This window comes from Gekko japonicus, unplaced genomic scaffold (assembly GCF_001447785.1).
Source record: "Gekko japonicus isolate JY-2015 unplaced genomic scaffold, Gekko_japonicus_V1.1 scaffold651, whole genome shotgun sequence".
Classification (NCBI taxonomy): domain Eukaryota; kingdom Metazoa; phylum Chordata; class Lepidosauria; order Squamata; family Gekkonidae; genus Gekko; species Gekko japonicus.
In genome coordinates, this window is record NW_015161970.1 from 224,094 (window position 1) to 250,834 (window position 26,741).

General features: G+C 40.6%; 1 protein-coding gene across 1 annotated transcript in view; it reads right to left on the bottom strand.

The window, feature by feature from the left end:
* The window catches only part of SCAF8 (SR-related CTD-associated factor 8), a 125,071-nt gene that overhangs the window by 61,222 nt on the left and 37,108 nt on the right, over positions 1 to 26,741 (bottom strand). Inside the window, exons 5-19 of the mRNA XM_015429666.1 lie at positions 25,867 to 26,023; positions 25,235 to 25,365; positions 24,554 to 24,730; positions 22,796 to 22,878; positions 21,216 to 21,330; positions 15,159 to 15,290; positions 13,774 to 13,886; positions 13,462 to 13,655; positions 12,029 to 12,129; positions 11,816 to 11,929; positions 10,064 to 10,220; positions 6,579 to 6,709; positions 4,832 to 4,976; positions 3,643 to 3,708; positions 1,532 to 1,747 (exon numbers count right to left, since the gene is read on the bottom strand). Coding sequence (XP_015285152.1) covers positions 1,532 to 1,747; positions 3,643 to 3,708; positions 4,832 to 4,976; positions 6,579 to 6,709; positions 10,064 to 10,220; positions 11,816 to 11,929; positions 12,029 to 12,129; positions 13,462 to 13,655; positions 13,774 to 13,886; positions 15,159 to 15,290; positions 21,216 to 21,330; positions 22,796 to 22,878; positions 24,554 to 24,730; positions 25,235 to 25,365; positions 25,867 to 26,023 — 2,032 coding nt within the window. The remainder of the gene's footprint in view (positions 1 to 1,531; positions 1,748 to 3,642; positions 3,709 to 4,831; positions 4,977 to 6,578; positions 6,710 to 10,063; positions 10,221 to 11,815; positions 11,930 to 12,028; positions 12,130 to 13,461; positions 13,656 to 13,773; positions 13,887 to 15,158; positions 15,291 to 21,215; positions 21,331 to 22,795; positions 22,879 to 24,553; positions 24,731 to 25,234; positions 25,366 to 25,866; positions 26,024 to 26,741) is intronic.

A 26,741-nucleotide genomic window follows, 5' to 3' on the forward strand; every position in this document is an offset into this window, starting at 1 on the left:
TCTGTGGGTTTTTCCTATGTACTAATAGTTATAATTCAATGGAAACCAGGGAAACTAGGTTATTGATCAGAGCCAAAAACCTTCCACTCTGATCAACAAGTCAAGTTTGGTTTCTCATAAACAGACAAAGCATATAAAACTTGAGATTAGGTTATGAAATGGGCATGGTTTTGAACTACTTATAACTTAATTGCTAGATATTTTAGGTAAGAAGAGAAACAGAATCAAATCATAAATCAAAATCTGAAGGACAATTTCCCGCCTCCCCAAAAATTTGGACTACAAAAGGCTTGTGATACTATAATAAAAAGTGAATTATATATGAAGAACAATCCAAATTGGAAGAAATAGGAGGAACTATGTTCTATACAAGATAGCTAGGAGTTGCAGACATGCCAAACTACCACCAAGACCCCCTATTCCTCTTGCAAAAAAAAAAAAAAAGCGAAATACTTCTTGATCTCAGAGATTAAAAAAATATAATAGTAGCCCTACATGATGTGTCTGTTGCTGGACCTGGAATGCTTAAACGGTATGTCGTGTAAACAAGAAGGCTTCCCTGCATAGTCAAAACCCGAACTGTCAAGGAGATGGATCAGCTGTGTTCTGTAAACAGATCTGAACACTGGGCCAGTTGAACTAACACCCTGTTCACTGGCTACAATCAGGCAACTGATTAATCAGCAGGTTGCTTGGCTGTTTGCAATCTGTTCATGTCTATTCTCTGGAACAGGCTATTTATATCCATCAGATGCTGACTCCCAGCAGATGAAAGATCAGCTGGGAGTCAGCTTCTGATCTCCTGACAGGGAATTTTTGCTTTGTACCAAGAAAAATAGGGGGTGCAAGGGATCAGTAACCAACACCCAGGTGATTGTAGGGATCAGGTGGAAGCCCCCACTCTTCTGATCCCCTATCCTGGAAAATGTGCTCCATCCCAGACTTGCTGGAATGCAGCAAAAATTTTTTTTTGGGGGGGGGGGTGTTAATCAGAAGCCTAGCTGATTTCCTTTCTTGCCACCCCAAGCAGTCAGCTGGTTTGTAGAGAAAAGGAGGAGACTGCTCCTGTTCTCCACAGCCCAAGCTATGAGTCAGTGTCTAATTCCCCCTGAATGATTTCTGTGTTCGAACACAAGAAAGGTAGGATAAAAGGAAGCACTGGGAGATGAAAACTCAATCCTCAGCTGATTCCTTGTTACAAACTTGTTTAGCAGTTCTTTCAGTGGCTCTGTACATGCTGAACATGTCCTTGATCATCTCATTGTCTGATCATGAGGGTATGTTCAATCTCCAAAAGGTTCACTGCAAAAATTCATAGCATTCACAGTGTTCTGGAAGCTTTTTAAAAATGAGAAGGCATTCAAATACTTGAATTCCCATATGCACTCTGAAGTAGTACACTCAAGCAACATTTACAATATGTGTGGCTGCCAATTGTGACATTTCATTGCAATAACTACCTTTTCAAAATAACAATGCAGGACTGGCATAACATCACTGCTTGGTACCATTTTATTGAAGTGCTGCTTACCGGCTCTGTTTTCACTGGATGAAATCTGAAGTTCTGCAAGGTGTGAACCCTTTTCATCCAATTCTGACTTGTTACTTGAAACAGGAGTAAAAACACTTCCAGCAGATAATGTTGAGGTGGTAAGACTGCTAGAAATAGTACCAACTGGTAGAACGAGACTGCTAAAAGGAACTTCTTTCATTGACTCTTGAGCAATCGGTGAAGGCTGTACAAGAGCTGAGGGAAAAAACACAATGTTCATTAAGAATTTCTCAGTCTGTACTGCAAAATTTAATGTTGCGGTAAATGAAAAGCAAATGATGACATTTATCAAATACACATCCATAAGGATATGCGTGAAGAATTCTCTTTTATTGTCAAAGAAACTTCATTTTCATAATAACCTATTGTAGTTCTTGCTATCACATGGCTGGCAAGCTTTTCCTGAACTAGAATATATTCTATTTAGTATTCTATTCCATTCTATTTAGTATTCTATACTAAAAACTGGCATAAAAAAGTGAAGATGTGAAAGGAGAAAATGCCAAAGCAGGATTACAGCTGAACATTAAGACTAAAGTAATGACTGCACAGTTTTAAGGTTGTCAGTGAAGAAACTGAAATTGTAAAGATTTTCTATTTCTTGGCTCAGGTCATAAACCAAAAGGCAGACTGCAACCAGAAGGAGATTGAGATTTGGAAGGGCAGCCATGAAGGAACTAGAAGAGCATAAGGAAAACCCGCTGTAGACCAAGGTCAAGATAATTCATACTATGACATTCCCCATTACTATGTATGAATGCAAAAGTTGGACAGTGAAGACAGCTTACAGGAAGAAAATTGATGTGTTTGAAATGTGGTATTAGAGGTAAGTTTTATGGATACTGTGGACCGCCAAAAAGACAAATAAGTGGGTTCTAGATCAAATCAAGCCTGAATTCTCCTTAGAAACTAAAATGGCTAAATGAAGGCTTATCAGACTTTGGACACATTGTGAGAAGACTTCACTGGAAAAGACAATAATGCTAAGAAAAAGTTAAAAGACAGCAGGAAAACAGGAAAACACTAAAGGAAGCCATGGCCTTCAGTTGTAAGACCTAAGCAAGGCTGTTAATGATAGGACATTTTGGAAGTAATTAATTCATGGCGACATAAGTCGAAAATGACTTTGACACATAATATACACACACTACAAAAATAGTGCATAATCCAAACACACCCACACAGACATTTTTTCAAATCAGGAGCTTTCCCCAAACTGTATATTAAAACCCCATTTAACTGAAGCTGATTGGGAAAAAGCTCCCAGTGATCTGAACATGCTCGTTTTCCCACTTCATAGCTTACAGGTTTTCTTGAAAAGTGTAAATAGACCATCGTGAATGATGGTAAAAACTTATATTTTATTATATAAATGCTGAGAGTGGTCACAACTTGAATTGTCACAACACTTATATATTCTCTGTACACTCAGCAACATAAATACACATTCCAGTAAGTTGTGACGATCAACAAATTAAGCGGTATCCATGAAGAAACTTGTAATGCCTGAGTTTCAGCAAGTACAGATTTGCTAGGGAAGCTACCACACATAGGGTTTTTCTGTGACTGCACCATGCTTATGGAACTCTTTCCTGGTAGATATTCAGTTGGCACTGTCTTTTCAATTCTTGAGTTACCAGGCAAAGTCCACTGTGTTTACTGAAAACTTTTATAAAAACAAAGAAACATTTTTTAAGTGTGACCTGGTTAGCTGTTCCATTGCTACCCTTCTTCAGTTGTTGCTTTTGACCTATTGCAGTTGCTTTAAATTCTTCTCTTTGCTGGGCAATGGTGCTGCTATTTTAAATTGGTTTTCGCTGATTATCTGAGCTTTCTTTTTTGAAATTGATCCTAACAGCGTTTTTGTATATGTTGGTGGGTTTTTCCCCCCTTGAACTATTATAAACCAACTTGAATACAGTATTTTGACAGAAAGGAAGCTCAGATTTTTTAAAAATTAAAAACAAAAACAAAACAGAAATCCAATACAAGTTAATTCATAGTACTAATTCTACCATCCCATTTTTCTGTACCATTGGTCTAGCACCGCTTTACTGAAAATGTAAAGAACGATAACAAACAAAACTTACATGTTGGGACTACTGGCGGAACAACTGGAGGTGGAACAGGAGGTGGAACAGGAGGTGGCATATACCCTAGAAGAACACAGATTAATAACTACAAGTAGACAAAAATAGCAAAAGAAATTTGAAAATTCAACGTGTATCAAGACATCTCTGTGTATTTGCTTTTAAATTATTTTTATAGTTTTAATGGATTAACAACAAAGCACTTGTACAACATACATTAAGAGCAATTAGATAAATCTGGAACTTCAAAACATACAAATATAAAATCAATTATAATCACAACATCAAACAAAGGGAGCATAAAAAGTAAAATTTCACCAAGGCCTAAGTACATCAGTATCAAGACATAAAAATCATAAGAGGAAAAAGGAGTAGTTTCCCACATTAAAAACTTTAGTACTCCAGTGTTCTATAAACCATCTACATCCTTCCCTAAAATTATTATTTTTGTCAGCCTTTTATAGATCAAATCTAAGTGGTAGTTCTACTTAAGATGCCAATTAAATTAGTCTTGCTGCAACAATAAATATGAAATAAAATTCTTTGTTTCCTGGCAACTGACTGTTTAAATAAATTAATAATACTTTGGATCCAAGGACAATTATATAAGTATAATATTTATATATAAGAATCCAAGCCCAATATAATTCAGTTTTCAGGCATAATCACCAACAACACAGGCAATCCACCCTGGTATGATCACATTTTCAGCAACTACTATCATTACTGTCACATGTTTTGAATAAAATATAAGGAGCTGGATGCCATCGGGCTGGCATTTTATAACAACTTTCCCTTAGAATACAACATAAGGTATACTTGTAAGTTTTTCGCAAAATATATTTCCAAACATTCACTGGTAGTCACAGCTAAGTGTGCTCTATTTTTTTGGAACACTGCTTGTGTGTGTTTTTTAAATTTATGTCTTGATAACATTTTCTCAAGAGCTTAATCATCTTATACTGCAATGCTGTGCAGAGTTCCTCCAGTCCAAATTCACTGAAATCAATGGACTCTGGTGTAACTCTACAGAAAACTGCTGTATTAAGCTTAGGCCAAAGCTTCTTAACCAACTTTTAAGAAATTTGAAAAAAATTCAATGAGAGGCCTGAAACCGTGCATCTTTTACTTGCATTTGATCATATTTTAACTTTATCAACGTGCTTTATTAATTAAAATGGTAGCTTACCAGGAGGCGGCTGTGAAGGATTGAAGCTTGCTCTCAAGAAGGGAGGAGGAGGAATTGCACTATAACCAGGAGGAGGTACAGGCATCGTAACCGAAAATGCTGGCGGGACTAAACTAACTGCTGGCACAGCTGTAGCCACAGGAATCTATTTCAGTGAAAAGAAGGAAAAATACATTCTATATTTACATAATTCAGAATAAATTGCCTAGATAGGAGATGTTATAAATAAGACTGCAGTCCCAGGCAAAACTGCTTGAGAGTATGTGCCATTTAATATAGTGGAATTTCTTAATAAGCATACTCAGGATTGGGTTCGTTATGGAACCCACTTCTAAACATAGGGCTGGTCTAGTGGTAATTTCCATTACAGAATGGGATTTTTTTGCACTCACACTGCAGCTCAAAGGGCTCCCAAAATACCACTTCTGTGGGACAGAAGACTCTAAGTAATAGCATGGAAGGTGAACTGGGTGGTCTGCAATGGGAGGGGTGAAAATCTGTTAACAACAACCACTCAACCCTTAAGTTTAACCTTCCCGATATTAAAGAAAACAAGAATCTTACATTAGATGCCCCTCCCCCCCGCTGTGGCTTTGTTGAGAATCATTCATGGCGTGTTCTGGTTTCAATCTCTGTGCTACCAGATAAAGAAACACTTCCACGAAAGAAAGAAAAACTGACCTACTAGGGAAGAGACTTCTGGCAAGCATGGGAATCTTTACAGTTTGTGGAGGTGCCATGCTTTCCCTAGCGGAATATCGCCTATTGGTATTTGAGTTGCTATGCCCGCCAGGTATTTTCCCGGTACTCATATCTCCTTCAAGGGGCATATAGTCTCTGCTGCATCTAATTCAAAAGCTCTTAATGCTCTTCGTGGAAACTCAAGCTAGTGCAATAAGAACACTTTTTAAAAACCGCTACTGGGATGCTTTTATTCAGCATCTCACATCCTGGGAATGTGATGGAGACTGTGGGTGTCAACAATGAAACTAATTCCCACACCTTTGTGGGAATGTGACTTTCTGCTCCTTTGCTAGACCAACCAAATCAATCATCCCTGTTAGAGCCTAACTGTCAGGGTGGCCAGTGCAGCAAACATTTGCAGCTGGAAGCCCTCTTTGTTTTAGGGCTGACAACTGCCTGGAGAAAAAAAAATGTACTTTCCCTTTACTAAGATGTTATTTATCAGGTGATGTTATTCTCCTCCATGCCATGAAAAGCTTCAGCTGCGCACTTACACACATTGAATCTCTGTTAAAGGGACAGGGCAATGTTCTCCAGGTCAGTTGGCAACACTGCTTCATTTGTGGGCTAGTCAGCCTGGCTTGCTTGACAGACCATTGTGGATGAAACCTTCCTACTGTGTAGACCTATTAGCCATTTTCTTATTGTTAATTTTCAAGCCCCTTCTGGGACAGCTTGTTTTATGTCCCTTACTAAGTGGTTATTCTAAACTAAACACATCCTGATGAAAGAATACGCTTTCTGCTCCTCCCATAGATGACAATGGTCAGAAGCCTTGCTAGAACTAGTCTCAGCAGTGGCGCAGCAGAGAAGGCTGAAAAAACCCTACTTTTATGCCAGTAGTAAGAACAATCTGCCAGGTGGGACCACTTGACCCATCCTAGTATCAGAAAATTCTGAGCCTGACTTCAGACACAGGAGCTCAGAAACTAACCCCTTCCATTTCTGGCTTCTTTCCAGAGTACACAAGAAGAGCAGGGGAACAAACAAAGGCAGTACTAACCTGTAACATAGCAACGGACTGTGTGTACGTTTCTGTTTGTGTTGTGACAACTGTGGTTGTTTCAGGTGTGGTACTCTGGGTGGCTGGCACAGGCTCTTTTACAGTCTCTGTGCTTCTTGCTGTTTCCCATTCTGAAGAAACAGTACAACAAGACAATAAAGGTTAATATATAGGACTATTCAAACTACTGTTCTGGAAACCGAAAGTTTTGTAATTACATACTGGGGAAAAAAAATACCTATCCAATAAAGGGGAATTCTGTAATGTACTGACCTTGTATAGCTCTTTGAATCTACTGTAAAACTAGCCACACTGGTAACATATTGTCATCTGACATCCCTTCTACTTTCAGATGTCACCTCAGTATAATTTAAGAATACAAAGAAACGCACATCCAGCCTTGATAAGGTACATGAACTAGCTCTTAGAACCAATCTCTGTACCACTCTGATACTGCAGTCAGAGATCACAATCAACCCAGTTAGTTGTGATGTTTGAATGCAGACTGTCTAATAAACAGAATGCACAAACCACATCCTATTCAGAATCCTCCTTGGACTTCTTACCTGGCCACAAAGTCCAGGAACATAAGGCATAAGGAAGACGTACATGCTGCTGGGAGGTGCAGAAGCAGCAGAGGGAAAATGGGTTTACACACCAAGATTTATTAATTTTGCCAGGTAGACTAACCATACTAATAAATGCAATCCTAGCAAGTTATTCCATTCTAGCCCTATTGATTTCAACTAGCTTAGACAGGAGTAATTCTGTACAGGATGACATAATAAGATGCATAAACTACTGTTTAAATAAACCAGTTTATCATGATGTCTGAATATAGACTGTACCTCTGTTGGGCCTAAAATAGCTTCAGAAAATGTATCTGGCCAAAATAGGAGTCTGGTGCAAAATGATATCCATGCTTCTAGGTAACAAGGTTTAATCAGACAAATCTGGTGGACAATAAATATTATCTAAGAAAAGCAGGTTGCTATGCATTCACACTCATGGGATCTAGTGCGCACGCGCTGGATTGATCGGTGCTGTAGCAAGCTCTTTTAACGGATTTTCGCACCCAGTCCCTCGGGCATGCGCAGGAACCCCACCATGCATGCCCAGGGGGGTGGGAGCGGACATCCCACCAGTTCCTACAAACCGCCGCAAATCAACCCCAATTCAAAAAATGTAGAAGCTGACAGCAGCAGGGAAGGAGGGCGGGTGGTGTGAATCAACAGATGACCACTCGAAGATCACCAGTTACTGGTAAGCAACCTGCTTATCTTCGACGTGGTCTCTGTGCTTCACACCCATGGGAGATTAGCGAGCAGTAGCCTACCTGGAGGAGGGTGCTGGCAGGTCTTTTACTGTGTAACCAAAGACAGAATGTGACGTCCCATGTTGGTATTGGTGTTCGTACGGACGTCTAGGGCGTAGTGCCTGATGAAGGTGTTAGGCATGGCCCAGGTAGAGGCTTTGCAAATGTCCAGCAATGGTACTCCCTGGAGGAAGGCAGTGGAAGTTGCAACAGCCCTGGTAGAATAAGCCCTGATATGGCCAGGCAATGGCTGTTTGGCGAGTAGGTAACATAGATGGATTAGACCTACAATCCACTTTGACAGGTGCTGGGCCGTGATGTGCGTACCCAGCTGTGCCGGAGCATACGAGACGAATAGTTGTGAGTCTCGTCTAGTTGGGTGCGTTCTATTGAGGTAGGAGAGCCCGCTTCACGTCCAAGGTGTGTAATAATCTGTCTTCCGCTGATGTTGGGTTTGGGAAGAAGTCAGGGAGGAAGACCTCCGCTGCAGGTGGAACTCTGACACCACCTTCGGGAGGAAAGAGATGTCCGGAACGAGGCAGACTCCGTCTGGGAGAAAGGACAGGAAAGGCGTATCGTGCCGGAAAGCCAATATTTCTCCCACTTGCCTAGCCGAGGTAATGGCAATTAAAAAGGCTGTTTTCCATGCGAGGAGTTTGAGGTCGCATGTTGTAAGCCGCTCGAAGGGCTTCCTCGTGAGCTGGCGTAGAACTAGAGGAAGGTCCCAGGGGGAGACTGGAGTTTTGACAGGAGGGTAGAGGTGTAACAAACCTTTTAAAAACCATTTGGAAATCGGATGAGAAAACAAAGTGCATCCGTCAACTGGAACATGGTAGGCTGAGAGAGCAGCCAAATAAACTCTTAACGACGAACGGGAAAGTCCCGAGTCAGCTAAGGAGAGGAGGAATTGGAAAACTCTTTCGAGATCCACTGAGGTGGCTCGAGGGGCGTCATCACCTAGGGAAGAACAGAATCTTCTCCATTTATAATCGTAGGACTTGCGCATAGTAGGCTTCCTGGAATTCAAAAGGACATTCACTACACGGGAGGAGAAGCCGGTGATGTTATCTGCCATGCCGTCAGTTTCAACTGTGGTATGTCGTGATGTAGGACGGGGGAGTCTGAGAGAAGGAGGAGGTCCTGAGCCGGGGGAGGGGGAAGTGATGGTATATCCCCTGCGAGAACTCGAGGACCGCTGAAAACCAAGGTTGTCTCGGCCACCATGGGGTTATTAAGATACAGTCCGCGTTGTCTTTGAGAATTTTGCGGACTACTCTCAGAAGCAGAGGTAAGGGGGGGAACAGGTAGAGAAGCCCCGAGGACCAAGGGTAAAGGAGACCGTCTCCCAGAGATTGTGGGTCCTTGCCTCCCCGACTGCAGAACAGAAGACACTTTTTGTTGTTTCTGCTTGCAAAGACATCGACTTGGGGAACTCCCCACTTGTGGAAGAGTGGGAGGAGGTATGTTGGGTTCATCCCCCACTCGTGAAGGCTGAGTCTCGCTCGATTTAGATGGTCTGCCTGCACGTTCATGTGTCCTGGAATGTGATTGGCCACGAGGAATATGTTGTTGGCGATGCATAAGTCCCACAACTGGACTGCAAGGTTGCATAGGCGTAGGGAAACAGTGGAGGGAACGGTTGAGGGGGAGGGGTAGCCCGAAGCCCTGAGGTAAATTCCCCTCAGAAGAAAATAAAGTGTTGTGGGGTTTTTTTTAGTTTTTTGACGAACAAACCACTAAAACAGAAAAATAAAGTATGGAAATAATTTCTAAGAGCTGTGAGGCAAAGGCGAACAACGAACCGATCAGACTGACGAAGAAAGAGGTCCTTACAACGCGGCGGTAAGAAAGGAACTGGCGGGATATCCGCGCCCACCCCTCTGGGCATACATGGTGGGGTTCCTGCGCATGCCCGAGGGACTGGCCATGAAAATCCGATCAATCCAGTGCGTGCGCACTAGATCCCATGGGTGTGAAGCACAGAGACCACGTCGAAGATCCTTATTAACCAGAAAAGCAATGCTTAAGCCTACTTTGTAACTGTCTGGAAGCAGAACACTGCCTTTTTACCCTGATGGACACGTTTTTATCTGAGAAGGACTTATAATTATATAAGTAAATATTGGAGAAATTGAAATTTAGCTGCAAAATGTATTCAAAATGTTCTTACCATTATTTACTGTCTCCTGGTCAATCATGCCTCCTTCTGCAAAGCCATCTAAATCATCCAATTTAACCTTTTCCCAAGGTATGTATGAAACTCCAAGATCTACATCCCAGAATTGTTTGTATTCTGTTTTCACCCCTTTATTTAAAGCCCATGCAATCTAAAAAAAACACACACAAAAACCCACAGCTCAGTAGTAGGGTAAACAAATCACAACTTTAGTTTGTACTGTAATGTTTTGTCCAAGTCCTCTTTAAAACATGCTTAACCTATGGTCCATTTGTCATGTAGAGTAGTATTCCACAAGAATTCACTGGAGAACCAGTGTGGTATAGTAGTTAGAACGTTAAGACTAGAATTTGGGAGACCTAGGCTTGAATCAACACTCCACCATGGAAGCCTGCTGGGTGACAGTCCAGTCTGTCTGTCTCTCTCTCACACACACACACATGCATGCACGCACTCAGCCTATCCCACAGTGTGGTTCTGATGATAAAATGGAGGAGAACAATGGAAGGCACTCTGGGTCCCCACTGCAGAAGAAACACAGTGTATAAAATAAGTAAATAAATAAATAAATATATCTGGGAGTTTTCCAAGATGCTGGGAATAAAAGAGACTTTATTTCCATGTACTGGATTCTATCACAGTCCTTTATCTTCTTGAATGTTACACATTATATAACTTAGTTGAGGCATCAAAGTCTATAGCACAAACCAAACACATTATTTGATCAGCCTTCTCTGCAAGTTTTAATAAGTTTGTCTGAAAAATTTCCCTGCAATACCAGCTAATTTTCCATACCAATGGCCTACTGCAACCACCAAAGGTAAAAGAATATTACTCAGTCTCCGGCTCTAAAAAATATTGTTAGCACATTTAGTTAGCAAATTTTAATTTTCACAAATAAAGCTCATAACTACATCCATCAAACTTACCATAATTACTTAATTTTTTGTCCAATCACCAACATGCTATTCCCGCAATAATTTAGATTTTCATGTCAATGCATACTACATTTCTTTGCCTAGACCAGCCTGCTACTTACCAGGAAAACTCAGGAACATTAAAATCAATAAGAATTTTTTGCTATTTACTATTTACACTCTGCACTTTTATGGTAAGCATATGTGAGAAGTGGGAATGATATACATTTATGTGGAATTTATATGGAAACCTCCTGCTAATCTTTCCTTTAAACACAGAAGATCAGCTACTTCCCACAGATGTCTGGCCAGTCCTCCAAATTCAGACTAACAACTTAGCTTCAGGATAGCTCCTGCTACTTATGACTAACATCAATTTTAAGGACTGACCCTACAAGCTGGCCCCCAGAACCGCTAAGAGACGGACACAACTGAATCACTAAGAGACGAACACCACCACAACAACCCTACAAGCACAGTAACCAGTCTGACTTTGCTTACATTTTTTCATTTGAGCCCGTTCGCGGGGAGGGCGGGGTATAAATACAATAAAATAAATAAATAAAAAATAAATAAATTTCATATTCAACTGATATCCTATTTGCTTTCCTCTACTATCCCATTTTTTTGCCATTTTCATTTTGGAAGTCCTTCCCATTTATCTATAAATATTGCCTTTACAAGAAAATTGTTCCATAGGACTATTCAGAAATACAAAATTTTCTCAATACCACATACATTAGAATTCATAACAATATAGCCTTCTTTATATGTAAAAACATACAATAAAAAGTTGTAGTGAAAAAGAAAAGTGCTACTGAAGATGTACCTTAATAATTTTTGATCCAATCTTGTAAGATCCAGAGCTTAATTTCTGAAGAGCACGATATGCATCTTGTCTATGAACCATGCAGACATATGCACAACCTCTGGGAGGAATCATCTGTAAGGAGGAACAATGAATTATGGCAGCATGGAAATGAATATGTGCCAAGCCCAACTATTAACATTTTAAACAGTAAAAGATTATGACTTCACTTACATTTATAGATTCTATTTGTCCAAATTCCTCAAATAAATTTGTTAAATCTTGCTGTGTGGCTTTTTTGTCCACTTGGCCAACCCAAAGCGTAGTACTGCAGACTGTGAAGATAAAATTTTGCATAAATAATATATGTTCCTATTACATTATAAAATCCATTCACTTAACTTGGAATCTTTTATCTTGACTTTGGTCAAAGGCAAATTCAAGCCGATGGGTATCTTACACAGGCAATTTATCAAACCATTAAATAAAGCTGTTTAAGTGTAGAAGTCAAGACTGCTAGCCATCTTCTAATAATTAAAAAAACAACAGATAAAATCCTGAAACAAGAACTGCTACTATTTTGAACACAGTATGGAAAGTATATTTTCAGGCACGTAGTAGCTCATAATTGCACAGCAAAAAAGGGGGGAAGTTTTGATTTAAAATAGTCAGAAATAGATTCCCATAGTAAGTACTGCTAATGCAGGCCATCATTTTAAATATATAAGTAAATAAATTCCAACTCAATGCATGTAAAGGTGTTGATTTTCTCACAACAGATGGTCACATGAGCATGAAAAGTTCCACAGCATAAACAGACCAAGTGTGTCAACTTTCACCCTTGAATAAAGAACTGCAGTTTTTTTAGATTTCATGGAAATATGGCTATTGTTTTGATGGATATCTCCATTAATCTTAGCTAAATATTAATCTTAGCTAAATATTACCTGTTAACGTGAAGGTGTCAAGATGGCATATGTTAAGGTAAAGGGCCAAACTTGATGTGACTGTGGCAGACGTGTTAAAATAAGGATGGCATGGAAGCCATATAAAGTGGGATGCTCTGGATGCTCAAGGAGAGATTTAATGTACATCATGCATGGGCCAAAGGGGGAACTGAGTCTCTCCTATCCTGCCCATCATTTTCACCCTGCAATAACTGTGCTTGTTTCTTACTGTGTTTTTGAAGGGAGAGTTACATTTTTCAACAAACTGTATTTTTCTTGGTTGGATCCAGCGATCTTTCTGCAGAAGGTGCTGAGAAGAGTTTGCCGGGACCTGTGCAGGATAACAGCCATGCAAATCAGGGGACTGTAGTAATAAGGTAGATGAAGGTGTCTTCTGTCAGCAAAACTGCTGTTCTGGAAGACAGACGTAGTTTTGTTCTCTTCCACTCTTTCTTGCAGATCCCCAACTTATGTGGCTGTTACTTCACACAGGTTCTGCAACCCTGGGAAATCAAATTTCTGGGGGTCAAAAGTGACTTGCAAAAGTGACAGCAAACATCTTTTCTTCTTCTGACCACTTCAATGAATCCAATCCCAGATTTGCAGAGCTAGGAATGATTTGTTCTGCAAATTTTTAATCCATGCAGGATCCAGCTCTTAGCTACTGGACATAGGAATTACGTTGTCTTAAATTGCAAAGTGAAAGCAGATGTTACCTACCACTTAGTGTTTTGGATCGTATGGGAGGTAACCCTTTTTTCTGTCGTTCTTTCTCCCTTTCTCTAGCTCTTCTTTCACTGGAGTATGACCTCGAAGATTTCCTTTTTCTTTCTCTTGATCTAGAGCGTGAACGTTTTCTATGTTTACGCTTTCGAGAGCCAGATCGTGACCTGGACCTTCTTTTTCTTGGGGACCTGTAAAATATTCATTTTAATAATGCCACTAGAAAAAAAATACTCCACAAGAAAAACACAACTAGATTTTTAAACATTAGTGAAAAATGACTGTACTGGGGAAAAGAAGTTAAACAACCTTGAACGAGATCTTGAACGTGTTCTTGATCTTGAAATAACTGCTGATTTCTTTTCCTCTTGTTCAAAGGTCTCCTGTTCGACAATTTCTTGCCCTTCGTCTATATCCATGTCCTGGGTGTATAAGAAATTAGATACTTACTCAAAAGAGTCTAATTTAGCAAGATAATCATGAGTATAGTCAGACAAAGCAGTTAACACTAAAACCCTCAAAAGTCCTCTAACAGTTACTGCCTTGCAGAATTTTCTGGAAGACAGAGGGATGGGGACTGGTCTGACAAAATGAAGAAGACTTTACCATGATGGGGCAACCACGAAAAAAGCCTGTGATTGGAGAATGGCACACTGAAACAGGGAAGGGACAACCAGAAAACCCGCTGCTTTAAATGTAAGGTCCAGACAAGCATAGATGGGGATCCTTTAAGAATGCAGGCTCTAGGTCATGGTCAAAACCAGCACTATGAACTGAAGACAGCAACAAGCAGGTAACAGGTGCAGTACTTTTACCACAGGTGTTCGAAGTACAAAATGATTTGCCTCAGTAACATTGGGCTGCTGAATTTTGGACCAATTCACCTGTTTTCAAGGGCAGATCCACAGATAGCAAGTTACAACAGTCCATCTTTGAGGTGAATACAGCATAGATCAGAGTGCCTAGGTTGGCTGTGTCTAGCTGACGTACTGGTTTCCAAGATAAATGCAACTACAAAAATGCACACTTAACTACTGCTATCACTTGTTTTTCCAACAGGAACTTGGATGTAACATGACAACTATGCTTTTTGTTAAATCTGTTAAACAGATATTTGAACCATGAGAAATTGACAGCAGAATTTCCTCCAGTATCTCAACCTTACCAACCAACAGCCCCTTCCTCTTGCATAGATTTAACATCAGCATGTTTTTCCTCAACCATGTGACAACAGCATCCCAACTTCTGGAGGTGTATTCAATAAAACAGAATTCTGATGTCACCTGGATACTGTTGACAAGCTACTCCAAAGCTCTGGAAACCCCAGAGTAGACATCATAAAGAACGAATACAGGCTCTCCAATTACAACCCTATGCGCCTGTACTGAGAAAAAAGATACAGAGCACTCAAGTGCTATTCTCCTCACCCCTATTCTATACTCCCAAGTCCTTCAGTAGGATTGCATGACTGACTGTATCAAACACAGCTAAAAGGTCTAATGAAACTAAAAAAGTCATTGATTGGCAGGCAAAACTTGTCCACCAGATCAATCAAGACTATCTCTGTGCAACAGGTGGGCCTGAAGCTGTACTGAAAAGGGGTAAAGGAAGGCTTCAGAGCTTTTATATCACCCATCAAGTAAGCTTTAACCAGAACGGTCATACTATATGAACTTAGAAACTGCACGTTTCACCTGTTGTTGAACATCCATTGAGTTGTCAAGGTTCGTTTCCACTTCTATGAACTGCTGGTGGTTACTATCTTGTGAGGGTGAGGCAGAATGCTCAGAACCAAAATTCCCTTCTTGAGTTTCCTCAGGGCTTTCCTGGAAAGTAAGAATACATGGCATAATCTTCTTGAGCTGAAAATGTATGTAAGATATATGCAGTAGCACAATTTGTATAAACCACTGGAAATTTTTTAATGTGGTAATTTTTTTATTTTTAGGTAATCATGATTAAAATCTGCCTCCAGTGAAATATGCTTAGGCAACTACAATTTTAATTTGGCTTTCCTTAAGCCATTTCAGCGTTATAATAACTATTAAATACATGGACTGTAAAACTAGGGGTGTATGTTCGGGATAAACCGAACCGAACCCCCCCCCCCCCCCATTCACAGCTCTGTACCACCTCGGCTGGGGCTGGCTCTCAGTATAGCTGAATGCACCTGAATAGAAGCAACCCCCCCTCCAAAACCTGGGGGGGGGGGGGGGCTCAGCTATATCGGTAGCCAGATACAGATCTGTATTTGGCTATTGATGAACCGCCCCCCCCGCCCCCCCATTTTTTCCAGCTTTTATTTAGGTGCATTCAGCTACATCGCGAACCAGTCCCAGCCAAGGCGGCACAGAGCTGAGAGCTTGGGCTGGTTTAAACCAAGGTGAAAGAAGAGCCAGCCCAGGATCGGCCATGGTGGCAGGAGCTGACTGTGGTTGCTTCCTACTTATAGTGACTCTATGAATTAATTACCTCTCAAACATCCTGTCATTAACAGCCTCGCTTGGGTCTTGCAAACTCAGGGTCGCGGCTTCCTTTATTGAGTGAATCCATCTCATATTGGGTTTTCCTCTTTTCCTGCTGCCTCCAATTTTTCCAAGCATTATTGTCTTTTCCAGTGACTCTTGTCTTCTCATGATATGACCAAGGTCTGATAGCCTCTGTTTAGCCATTTTTACTTCTAGGGAGAGTTCAGGCTTGATTTGACCTAGAACCCACTAATATGGCTTTTTGGCAGGCCACATTATCCATAGAACTCTCCTCCAACACTACATTTCAAATTAATCAGCTTTCTTCCTGTCAGCTTTCTTCATTGTGCAAGTTTTACACCCAATACACAGTAATGGGGAATATGACAGTATGAATTATCTTGATCTTGGTGGCCAGTGACACATCCTTACACCTAAGGCTCTCTTCTACATTGTTCATGGCTACCCTTCCCAATCTCATTTTTCTTCTGATTTCTAGATTGTAGTCTCCCTTTTGGTTGATGATTGAGCCATGGAATAGAAAATCTTGAACAATTTCAATTTCTTCATCAACAGACTTAAAGTTCTGTAATTCCTAGGTAGTCATTAGTTTTGTCTTCTAGATATTCAGCTGTAATCCTGCTTTGGCACTTTCTGCTTTAACCGTTATCAGTAGTCATTTTAAGTCTGGAATAGTAGTGCTTACTATGGAAAGACTTCCTTGATGATAAATGGAGGGAATAAAAGATCGATTATTCCTCCCACTTGCTCAGCAGGCAGGACTTTGCTAATTAGTAAGTCTAACCAGCACAGAAGCAACATCCCAGTTTCAGAATGTAGTATGCCAAGTAGTGCATGACATCTCCCTAGCCACAGAGGAACAAAGAAGTTAACTTGGTGAAAACACAGCTATGAAATAGAAAGGTGGAAGGTGGACAAACCAAAACAAACAAACAAACAAACAAACAGGAATAAGAACCATAACAGACATTGTTTTGGGGGGAAAGCCTTGGCTGAACTGACAGCAATGTCATACCATTGTGTGAATCCCTCCATTCAATGTCAAGGAAACCTCTTCATGGTAAGCATCAGAAGTCTATTCTCCAACAGGAGAAGAGGGAATCCAGGATGAGATGTCCAAAAGCAGTGTGTGGGTCTTGGGGGCGGTGGGGGGGGGGGAGGTACTCAGAATCACTAACAAGCAGTTTTATCTGGACAGAACTTGCTGTAGCCCTCTGTGCCAAAGTTCACATCAGCCAACACACATCTGTAATATGCAGTGGCAGATGAATGATGAAACCGAAGCGCTGGTATTCCTTGGAGTCTCCCTTCCAATTACTTGCCAGGGCTGGCCCTGCTTAGCTTCCAAGATCTGACGAGATCGCCTGGGCTGTCCAGGTCTGGACACACAAATTCATGCTGATGTCTCTGCTACTCCTTGAGGTTCTGAAAATTGACTGTATGGATGCCATATACAGCCTAGGTATAGTAATTCAGCTGTATTTCTACATTATATGAAGTTACATTGATCATGTTTTAAGCACCAATATTTGGTGACACCTAGTGGAAAGACTGTTCAGGTTCTTCACCAGAAGAGGCCTGCCCTTAGGGGGGAAAAAGTTGCTCAAGAATACCAGTGGGTGCACATAAAAAGTGTCATATTACTTCCCACCATCTGATCACCATTCTTTCAACAAAGTTTGCCAGTGTCTTTTCCAGTTTCTGTACATCCTAGCTTTATCAATTTGTCTAATTCTTCAGTATTACTTCTGCTCTCAGGATCTCTCACATTCCTATTCTGTCCCTGTTCCCTGTATCCTATTCTGTCCCTGTTCCCAGATCTTCCTGCTACTATTACAAAAAGGCTACAAAACAAATGACTCTAACTACAAAGAAATAATACCAACTAATAAATGCTTCTTTCAGATTTTACCTGGCCTATACACACTCTGCAACAAGGTAACCAAAAGCTGGAGATCTGATTATATATATATACTACATGTCTTTGTATAAATTTGAATTATTTTTCCATTAGAGATGGGATGAAAGGGAAAGTATTTTTAATTACACTTTCTGCAGTACTAGATATCTCTGTTCCTCCGTTTTTGATAATTGCTTAAGAAAGAATCAACTTCATATATTCAGATTAACATCAATGAAGTGGCTTCCTTCACACTGAGCAAACAATACCGTCAGTGGCCAAAGTATTGTGTCATTACAACAAGAAAAATAAATATAATAAGAGAAAAATAAGAGAAAACTGGTACTAAAGAAGCGGCACAGAGAAAAACAATGGCAGTGAGAAGGACTAAAGAAAACAGAACACTCAGAAGTTTGGGATGGGAATATTTCTGCAGTTTTCAAAATACTCCCTTCGATCTAAAAATCAAAATGTGGGAATATTCCATATAGTCCAATTTTTCATATTTTTACAGAGGGATGGGCCTCTGCTTTGCATGCAGAAGGTACCAGGTTCAAACCTTCACATCTCCAATTAAAAGGACCAAGTAGTAGGTGATGTAGACAGCCACTGCCAGTCTGATTAGACAATAGTGACTTCGATCGACCAATGGTCTGTTTCAGTACAAGGCAGCTTCATGTGTGTTAATATCTACTTCAGGAAAACTTTATGCTGCAGTGCTTCTTGAAAAGTTGGAATCTTGTGTTGAAGAAAATAACATTTTGGGAAATGAACGGGCTGGTTTTTAAAAAGGAGCAAGTACCATCGACCATTGCCATACCCTCCAGTTCTTGGTTGATAAATACCCGAGTTCTGGAGAAGGCATACTGGCAACTGCCTTCATGGACCTAAAATCAGCATTTGATACAATTGCTAGACCCTGGCTATGGGAAAAGCTGAAGAAATATGGCACTGAACCATGTCTCCTTTACTTAATTCAACAGCTCTACAACCATCCCTCTGCCCGGGATAGATGCAGAGTGTTAGGACAGCTATCGGAGTCTTTCATCCTAGACAAAAGAGTCAAGCAGGGATGTTTACTTGTGCCCATTGTTCAATTTTTATATAAATGACCTGAAACCCTGTATCCCAAAGAAAGCATGTCATCTTCCACATTTATCCAAGCACAAAGCTCCAATCCTTCTATATGCTGATGATGCACTGATAATGTCTAGATCAATACTAAGCCTTCGCAAGCTGATAAAACATTTCGAGCTTTATTGTTATCATGAGGGCTTGTCCATCAATGTGGCGAAATCCAAAGTCATAGTATTCACCAAAAGGAAAAAGGGGAAAATCTTCAAATGGGACACAACCACAGGTCAACCTATAGAATAGGTCAATCAATATAAATATATGGGAATCCACTTTGATGCATCTCTTACATGGAAAATACACTTGGATCTTGCAAGGAACACAGCCTTGAGAGTAGGGAGAATAACTGTAAAATACTTCTATTCATCGGGAGGTGAATTTGTCCCCTTGGCCTTAAAGGTATTTACTGCTAAGGTTCTAAACCAATTCCTGTATGGTGCGGAAATCTGGATTCAGGCCACTTCTGAAAAAAATGGATTCCATCCAGTATGACTTATTGACTACTCCTAGATGTGTCTCGGGCATAGCACTGAGAGCAGAACTAGGCAAATTATTGACGGAAGCTAGGGCTTGGATTAAAGCATTTCTCTTTAAAATAAACATTTTAAAATCTGAGGCAGGATCTACTCTACTTGGGCTTATCCAAGTACATAAACATTATAGCCAATGGGATCAACTATTGGAAAAGAAAATGAAATGTCTAGGAATAACAAATGATATGATGAAGGCTACAAAAACTAAAGACATTATAAAACAGATTCAAAATGTGAAAGGAAGTTGGATGTTACAAGTACATCTATTAGGGCACGCAGGGTATGTTCAACACTCCATTTGGGAATTGCCCTCCCGATGAAACTGCCAAAATATTTTTATCAACGGACAGTCCCAAAACTTAGAAGAGCTTTTACTTTGACAAGACTGAACATTCTTCCCTCAACAGTTTTGGAGGGCAGATATAAGAGAGTATCATACTCTACTAGAACATGCAGATGCTTATATGATAAAATCAAAACCATCTAACATATGATTATGGAGTGCCCTATAGTCAACGAGTTGTGGGCTAATTTAGTCACTGCTTTACTTAAAGGGGGCCCCAGTGGCTCAGAGGTTAAGACACTAAGCTGCAGACCAGAAGGTCTGTAGCTCTGCAGTTCAAGACCCTAGTGCCTCGTGATGGAGTGAGCGCCCGTCTCTGGCCCCAGTTCCTGCCAACCTAGCAGATTGAAAGCAAGAAATTGCAAGTACATAAATAGGTACCACTTAAGTGGGAAGGTAATGGTGTTCTGTGCACCTGGGCGTTTAGTCATGCCGGCCACATGACCACATAAACGTCTTTGGACAGTGCTGGTTCTTCGGCTTGGAAACGGAGATGAGCACCGCCCCTTAGAGTCGGATCCAACTAGCTTTCGAGCAAGAGAAACCTTTGCCTTTTAAACTTAAAGATACAAAATTGCTAAATGTGTGAGCCCACGTGTCATGGCTACTATCAGATACAAATTGTGTCACTCTCTCAGTGGCAAAATTCATAGGTGCAAAAATCAAATATAAGAGAAATAATACCAAGTAAGGTCTTTTAAAATATTTTTGGTTCTAATTTCAGCTTAATGTACGAGCTTTACTGTATGAGCAGTAATAGATGGATGAATAGGTGTTAATATTTCCTTGATGTCCATTTTGATAATTTGAGCATTGTGTGTGATATCTGCCTAAACTGAAAGTATTGTTGGAGTGCAGCATGTTTTATTTTAACCACTTAAACCACTTATGCTAACACATTGCTACTCCTGCAGAAGGTCCCAGGTTCATGCACAAGGCTCCAGGTTCAGTTCCCAGCAACTCCAGTTTAACGGACCAGACTGTAGGTGACGTGAAAGACCTCAGCATGAGATCCTAGAGAGCTGCTGCCAGTCTGGGTAGACAATACTGACTTTGGTGGACTGATGGTCTGATTCAGTATAAGGCAGCTTCATGTGTTCATGTGCTCATTAATCTCAGAGAAGTGCTTCTTAGTGGCAGCAGATGACAGGTTGACTTTTCAAAAAGAAAAAGGTTCTCATGTATGGATGGCTCTTTGTATGCTGCCTTTAGTTACTTTTCAAGAGTCTGCAGCTAATCAGTTACAATAGGTTTCTGTTTCTGATAAAGAACACTCAAAAAAGTGCTACCTTTTCTGCATGGGAGCAACACAAAAAGGAGTAACACTCATTGTCCAAAAGATAGTCATGTACCTTTGCAGGTTGCTGCTCTAGAAGCTGTTGGCGGAGATGTTCTAGGTTTTGTTGCTGCAATTGTTCAGCTAGCTGATGAAAAAGTGAGTTGTTCACTGACTCCGATACAAGAGGCCTAGAATAATATAATTAGATCAATTTATATTACTGCATTGAAAAAAGTAAGTTTCCTATTAACTTATATTTTAATTTAGTATGCATCTGGTTATCTACATACTACATAAATCTACATACTAGAAAATAACTAGTAAAAAAGAAAAGCCGGGAACAACAACAACGCAAAATATTACACATGCTTTTAAGTTTCCTAGGCAGGATCATTAGGCAGGATGTTAAAAAACAAAGGGGGAGAGGAGAAAAAGACAAAAAGTTCCAGGGAACTCAAAAAGACAACAATTTGTGTTATTGTGGCCAGTGATAAAGAAGAAGAGGAGGAGATTGGATTTATACCCCGCCCTTCACTACCCAAAGGTGTCTCAGAGCGGCTTACAAACTCCTTTCCCTTCCCCTCCCCAAGGTAGGTGGGGCTGAGAGAACCCGACAGAAACTGCTCTTTTTCAACAACAGGTCTTATCAGAGCTACGGCTTGCCCAAGGTCATCCAGCCAGGTACAAGTGGAGGAGTGGGGACTCAAACCTGGGTCTCCCAGATTAGAGTCCGCGCACTTAACCACTACACCAAACTGGCTCTCAGAAAAGGTATTATTCAGACTTTGCTTTAGACCAATGCAATGTCCGGGTTAATGACTTGGGTGTTTGAAAATATGTTTTAGAAACAGGGTGCAAGACTACAGCACTCATTTCAACAAATCCATCTTTTTCTTTCTCGTCCCACCTCCAAGCCAATCCTCCCTTCTTTCTCCCTCTCTTTTCTCCCCCCCCTTTGAGCCCAGCAGCAGTGGCAGTGCCTGGGAGCTGCTCCAAGCCTGGAGCAGCTCCCAGTGGTGGCCAGGTCCAGAGCAGCTCCTGGTGTCTGCCACGGCCAGGCCCAGAGTCTCTCCTGGTGTTCCTCGCTGCTGTGGCTCCACTCGGAGTCTCTGCTGGTGTTTTGCACTGCCGCAGCCAGGCCTGGAGCTTCTCCAGGCATTCCCCACCACCACAGCCGGGCCTGGAGCTGCTCCCAGTATTCCCTGCTGCTGTGGCCAAGCCTGAAGCCTTTCCTGGCATTCTCTGCTGACGTGACCAGGCTCAGAGCACCTCCCAGTATTTCCCGCTCTTGCAATTTGGCCCGGATCAGCTCCACCAGAACAGCAGCAGCCAGGCCCTCAGTGGTAAGCTGCGTTGTCTGCGCATGTGCAGACCCTGCTTTTTACTTTGGGTGGGAATTTAACCCCCCCCCCCCAAATGCATTTTTTAAAAAGTTTTCAGATTTTTCTGCAAACCTAGGGGGTCATCCAAGTCTGCAGAAAACTTGTTTGGAGTAAGTATGCTCCCTATCTGCAGATTTAGATATCCGTACATAGGGCACTGTTGAGAATTAGATATATAGATTAGTACACAAATTCCACATAAAAACAAAATCACACTTTCTACATGATTTCCAAATACAGTGTGGTTCTAACTTAGAACAATAAATCTTACAGCTGGGAAGTTGGAGTTTCTTTTTTAGGCTCTTCATTAATGTCAGCTTCTTCCCCAAAATCCCCAAACCTGTCCATCAGCTTCTAGGACAAAACAAACCAAGCATTAGAAATGCACTATATGTACACCATTCCAAATGCTCTTTGGAATAGAGGACCTCTGATAGAATACAGTGTGCAGGTTGAACACATGAGGCTATTTCTACAGACCATTAGTCTATCTAGTTCAAAACTGTGTACTCTGACTAGCAGTGGTTCTCCAGGAATTCAGGCACAGAGGTCTTTCTCAAGACTGGCTACTGGAGATCCTTTAAGCTGGAGATGCCAAAGATAAAAATCAGGACCTGCTGCATACTGAGGCCCTCCATATCTGTATATGCAATCAGCTGGAGATATGTACATTTTCAAGTATTTAAGGTATTTATTTAATACATATATCCGACATGAAAGTAAAGCACAAATCAGCGGAAAAAACAGGATGTCGACAGGAACTCAGCCACCCTTGACTGGCAGCTGCTGTAGGCTGAATAGAAGTCACTGATTATCTGGATGGCTGCCATGGTGATGGAAACATTAAAAATGGTGCTGCCCCCTCAGCTGAGAGTGGCCACAGGGGAGGTGATGCATCATCAAGGTCACATTGGAAACCTAACTTCTTGTGAGGGATGGAATGCTTGCAAGAGGCCGGAGGGCTCTATGGGGCCTGCCATCCAAAATGCTGCATACTCTTTGAAAGGCTGGAAGGCCAGCCAAGGAGAATACTTGACTATGGTATGGGAATGACTGGAAAGAGGAAGACCTAGGTGCTGTAAACCTACTACTTGACTAAGATGAGTTCATGGGGCAAGAACTGGACATCAAAGTGGGCCTGGAGGGGGCAGGCTGATCAGCCTTGGACAGCCTCCCCTCCCCCAGGAGACTGATGAAGACATAATACACCTACATCTTATGCTTGATTTACAAGTGACTGTGGGCATGTTAAAAACCGACAAACAATTACCTATGGAGGGTGGTCCCAAGCAGCCAGGTACATTTACACATAAAGGATCAGTGTCTTAGTGTGCACACGCCTCACTGACATATTTAATTATAGCACAAACTGTGTAGCTGCCCTCAGGAGCAATTTGTTTTATGTGTATAAATCAATTTATCAGCAAGATGTTTAGTTTTCTATAATACAATAATACCTAGAAAATGTGTAATATAGTAATATACCTTTAAAAAGTGAGCCGTTTTCATTGCAAATAAACTAAGAGTCCATCACTCCAAACTATGCATGCAGTTTCTGAAACGCAATTAAAAACTGGCGAACACCGCACCAAATGGTGCCAAGCCTGATTACCCGCTTCCTGAAACTGGAGGTAATAACATCCAAACACTCACCATGCCTCTCAGTGTGGACAATGAGTCTTAAGATTCAGGCTCTGATCCTTCCCAAACTTTTTTATTTACTTCATTTCTAGTCTATCTTTCTTGCTAGCAATTGGTAATGTCAAAGCCAACATTTATAGATGTGGACCACCAATGTTTTTTTTTTTCAACATATCATTTATGAAATATTTTAATAAAACCTGTCATAATTAGTAACATTGAGATTAACATCTCAAACAGGTTTAGAAGATATTACAATTGTAACTGTTTTAAAATAAAATCAATGTTCTGATAAGCAAGAAAAGTAGACAAAATCCACAAAAAATATTCTGCAAAAATTCAGGTTTGAAGAAATACTTTGCTGTTATACAACTAAAATAACTTCTACCTTGTTAAAAGAGACACTTTGTTCTAGTGGATTAAGTGTATTGGCAGCGGCGGCGGCAGCTGTAAGTTGTGCTGTGAGGGCTTGTAACTGAACAACAAGACCAGCATCCAATGCCTGTAGAAGAGATGGCTGTGGCTTCTGCTGTTGCATTTGCAGCGTCTGTATTAACTGTTGAAGCTAAAATTTGGGGGGAGGGGGAAGAAAAAAGTAAACTTATGATACAGTTTTTATGGAACAATAAACAAATTCTGAGTTAAATACCAGCTCTGATATGGAAGTATGCAGCATTATAATTTACAGACTGCACTTTTGAGGTTTTCGCTGGCAGACAGGGATGACAAAACATAACAACAAAAGCACCTACAATACATGATACTCAAACTGTTCAAAAATTGAGAAAAAATACAATATTTCTAGATATGCAGTGTAAAAAAAAGGTACAACACATCAATCAACACAAATACTGGATTTGCACATCCTAGCACAGATCATAAAGAGACATTTGCTGGCTTTCTATTTCACATTCCAGCTTGCCTTTGACAAACAAGACAGTCAGAGTAGGTTTCTAAAAATCTAAGAATATCTGTAAACCACATAATCTATATGCAGCAGTGAAGTTGCATTAGTATGCAATTCCAGATGGAATTTTTTTTAAAGCCACACATGCATATTAGTTTTTACCTGTTGGCCTTGTGGACTCTGGAGAATCTGTGCTACAGCAGCAAGGGTGTCTGCATTAGTTATCTGAGAGACCCAAGGATCAGGTAAGCTTTGGACCACATTAGCTGGTGTAGCAGGTGTCACAGGAGTGCCTAAAAATTGGGGGAAGGGTAGCAAGACGTTATCTTTACATGTTTATCATTAGAAATAAGCAACAAATAGCAAAGATATAAATCAGTCAAAATGAAGTTGCATAAAAACATTACCAACAGAGGACTTAAACATTATTTGTGATGTGCTTGGAGGGTTAGGATTTATTTGACAAGAGATACTTTCCAATCGCTTGTAAGTGATGGAACTTAGACACCAACCATACCTGTGCTTACTGGTAAAAATTACAAAACAAACACCCCTTCCCAATCACTAGCTGAATAATGCATACAGAAGCAACGAATTCACTGTCTGAAAACTACCATCCAAAAAAGGTGTTTTGTAATCATCAATGTCAGATTTGAAGAAGGGAGAGCTTAACTTTTCCCATTTCTGTCTTTATATCGCTACATACATGCACAAGCATTTGGTATGGCTTAACAAAGCAAATGATACTAACAAAATTCACCAACATAAAAATACAACAGAATCATTTTTATTACCTGGTGTATTGTTACTCATAGTAGCTGTTGTGCTAGGCAAGACCGGGGTTACAACTGGTGGAGGAATTCCTGCCGCCATATCCAGTAGAGGCTGAATAATTTCACTCTTGAACACATTATTCTTCTGCCATAAATTTAGTACTCTCACGACTTTACTCTGAAAGGAAGAAAGAGTAACACAAAGCTTAATAGTAGTATTTGCACCGAAGTGTCTTTACAATTTAAACTGACCTTGGAAAAAGGTTTGACAGCCCACAGGTTAGAGTGGATCTTTCTCATCAACACAGTGCAATCTATCAGGAAAGTGCTACAGGTTTGTGTGCTTCCTCACTCTCATATACTACTTCCCTCTTCCATTTCTGATTACTATAACCATAGTTTGCTGTGGTGTTCAAATCTGGTAACTATGATTAGCACTAACCTACAATACTAAGGCTGACAAACCCATTTGAAGTTAACACTAAACCAGAGTTTATCCAATTTGAACATCTTTGTAAACACATCAACTTAGAAATGGAAGCAAGTGGTACATGGGAGGAAAGGGTGGAGCATTCAAGCTCACAGAATGTTTCCAGTCCTTTAAACCCTGGGTTGCAAGACCAGACCATGCAAACTAAGTCAATGTGAGTGAAGCACTAGATTTGCACCTGGAAGACATGGGCTGAAATTACATTTCAATCCCATGACTGACAGTGTATTTCTAAATAAAAGTAAATTTCAGAGTCCAATGGGACTTACTCCCAAGTTACTGTGCATAGGATTGTGGCCTGACTGATCCAGAACAAATAGTTTCCATATAGCCTCAGTTTCCCATTTGTGAAAAAGTAAACCATAGTAAACCATTCATGAGCTGTGATGAGGGATGGGATGACACA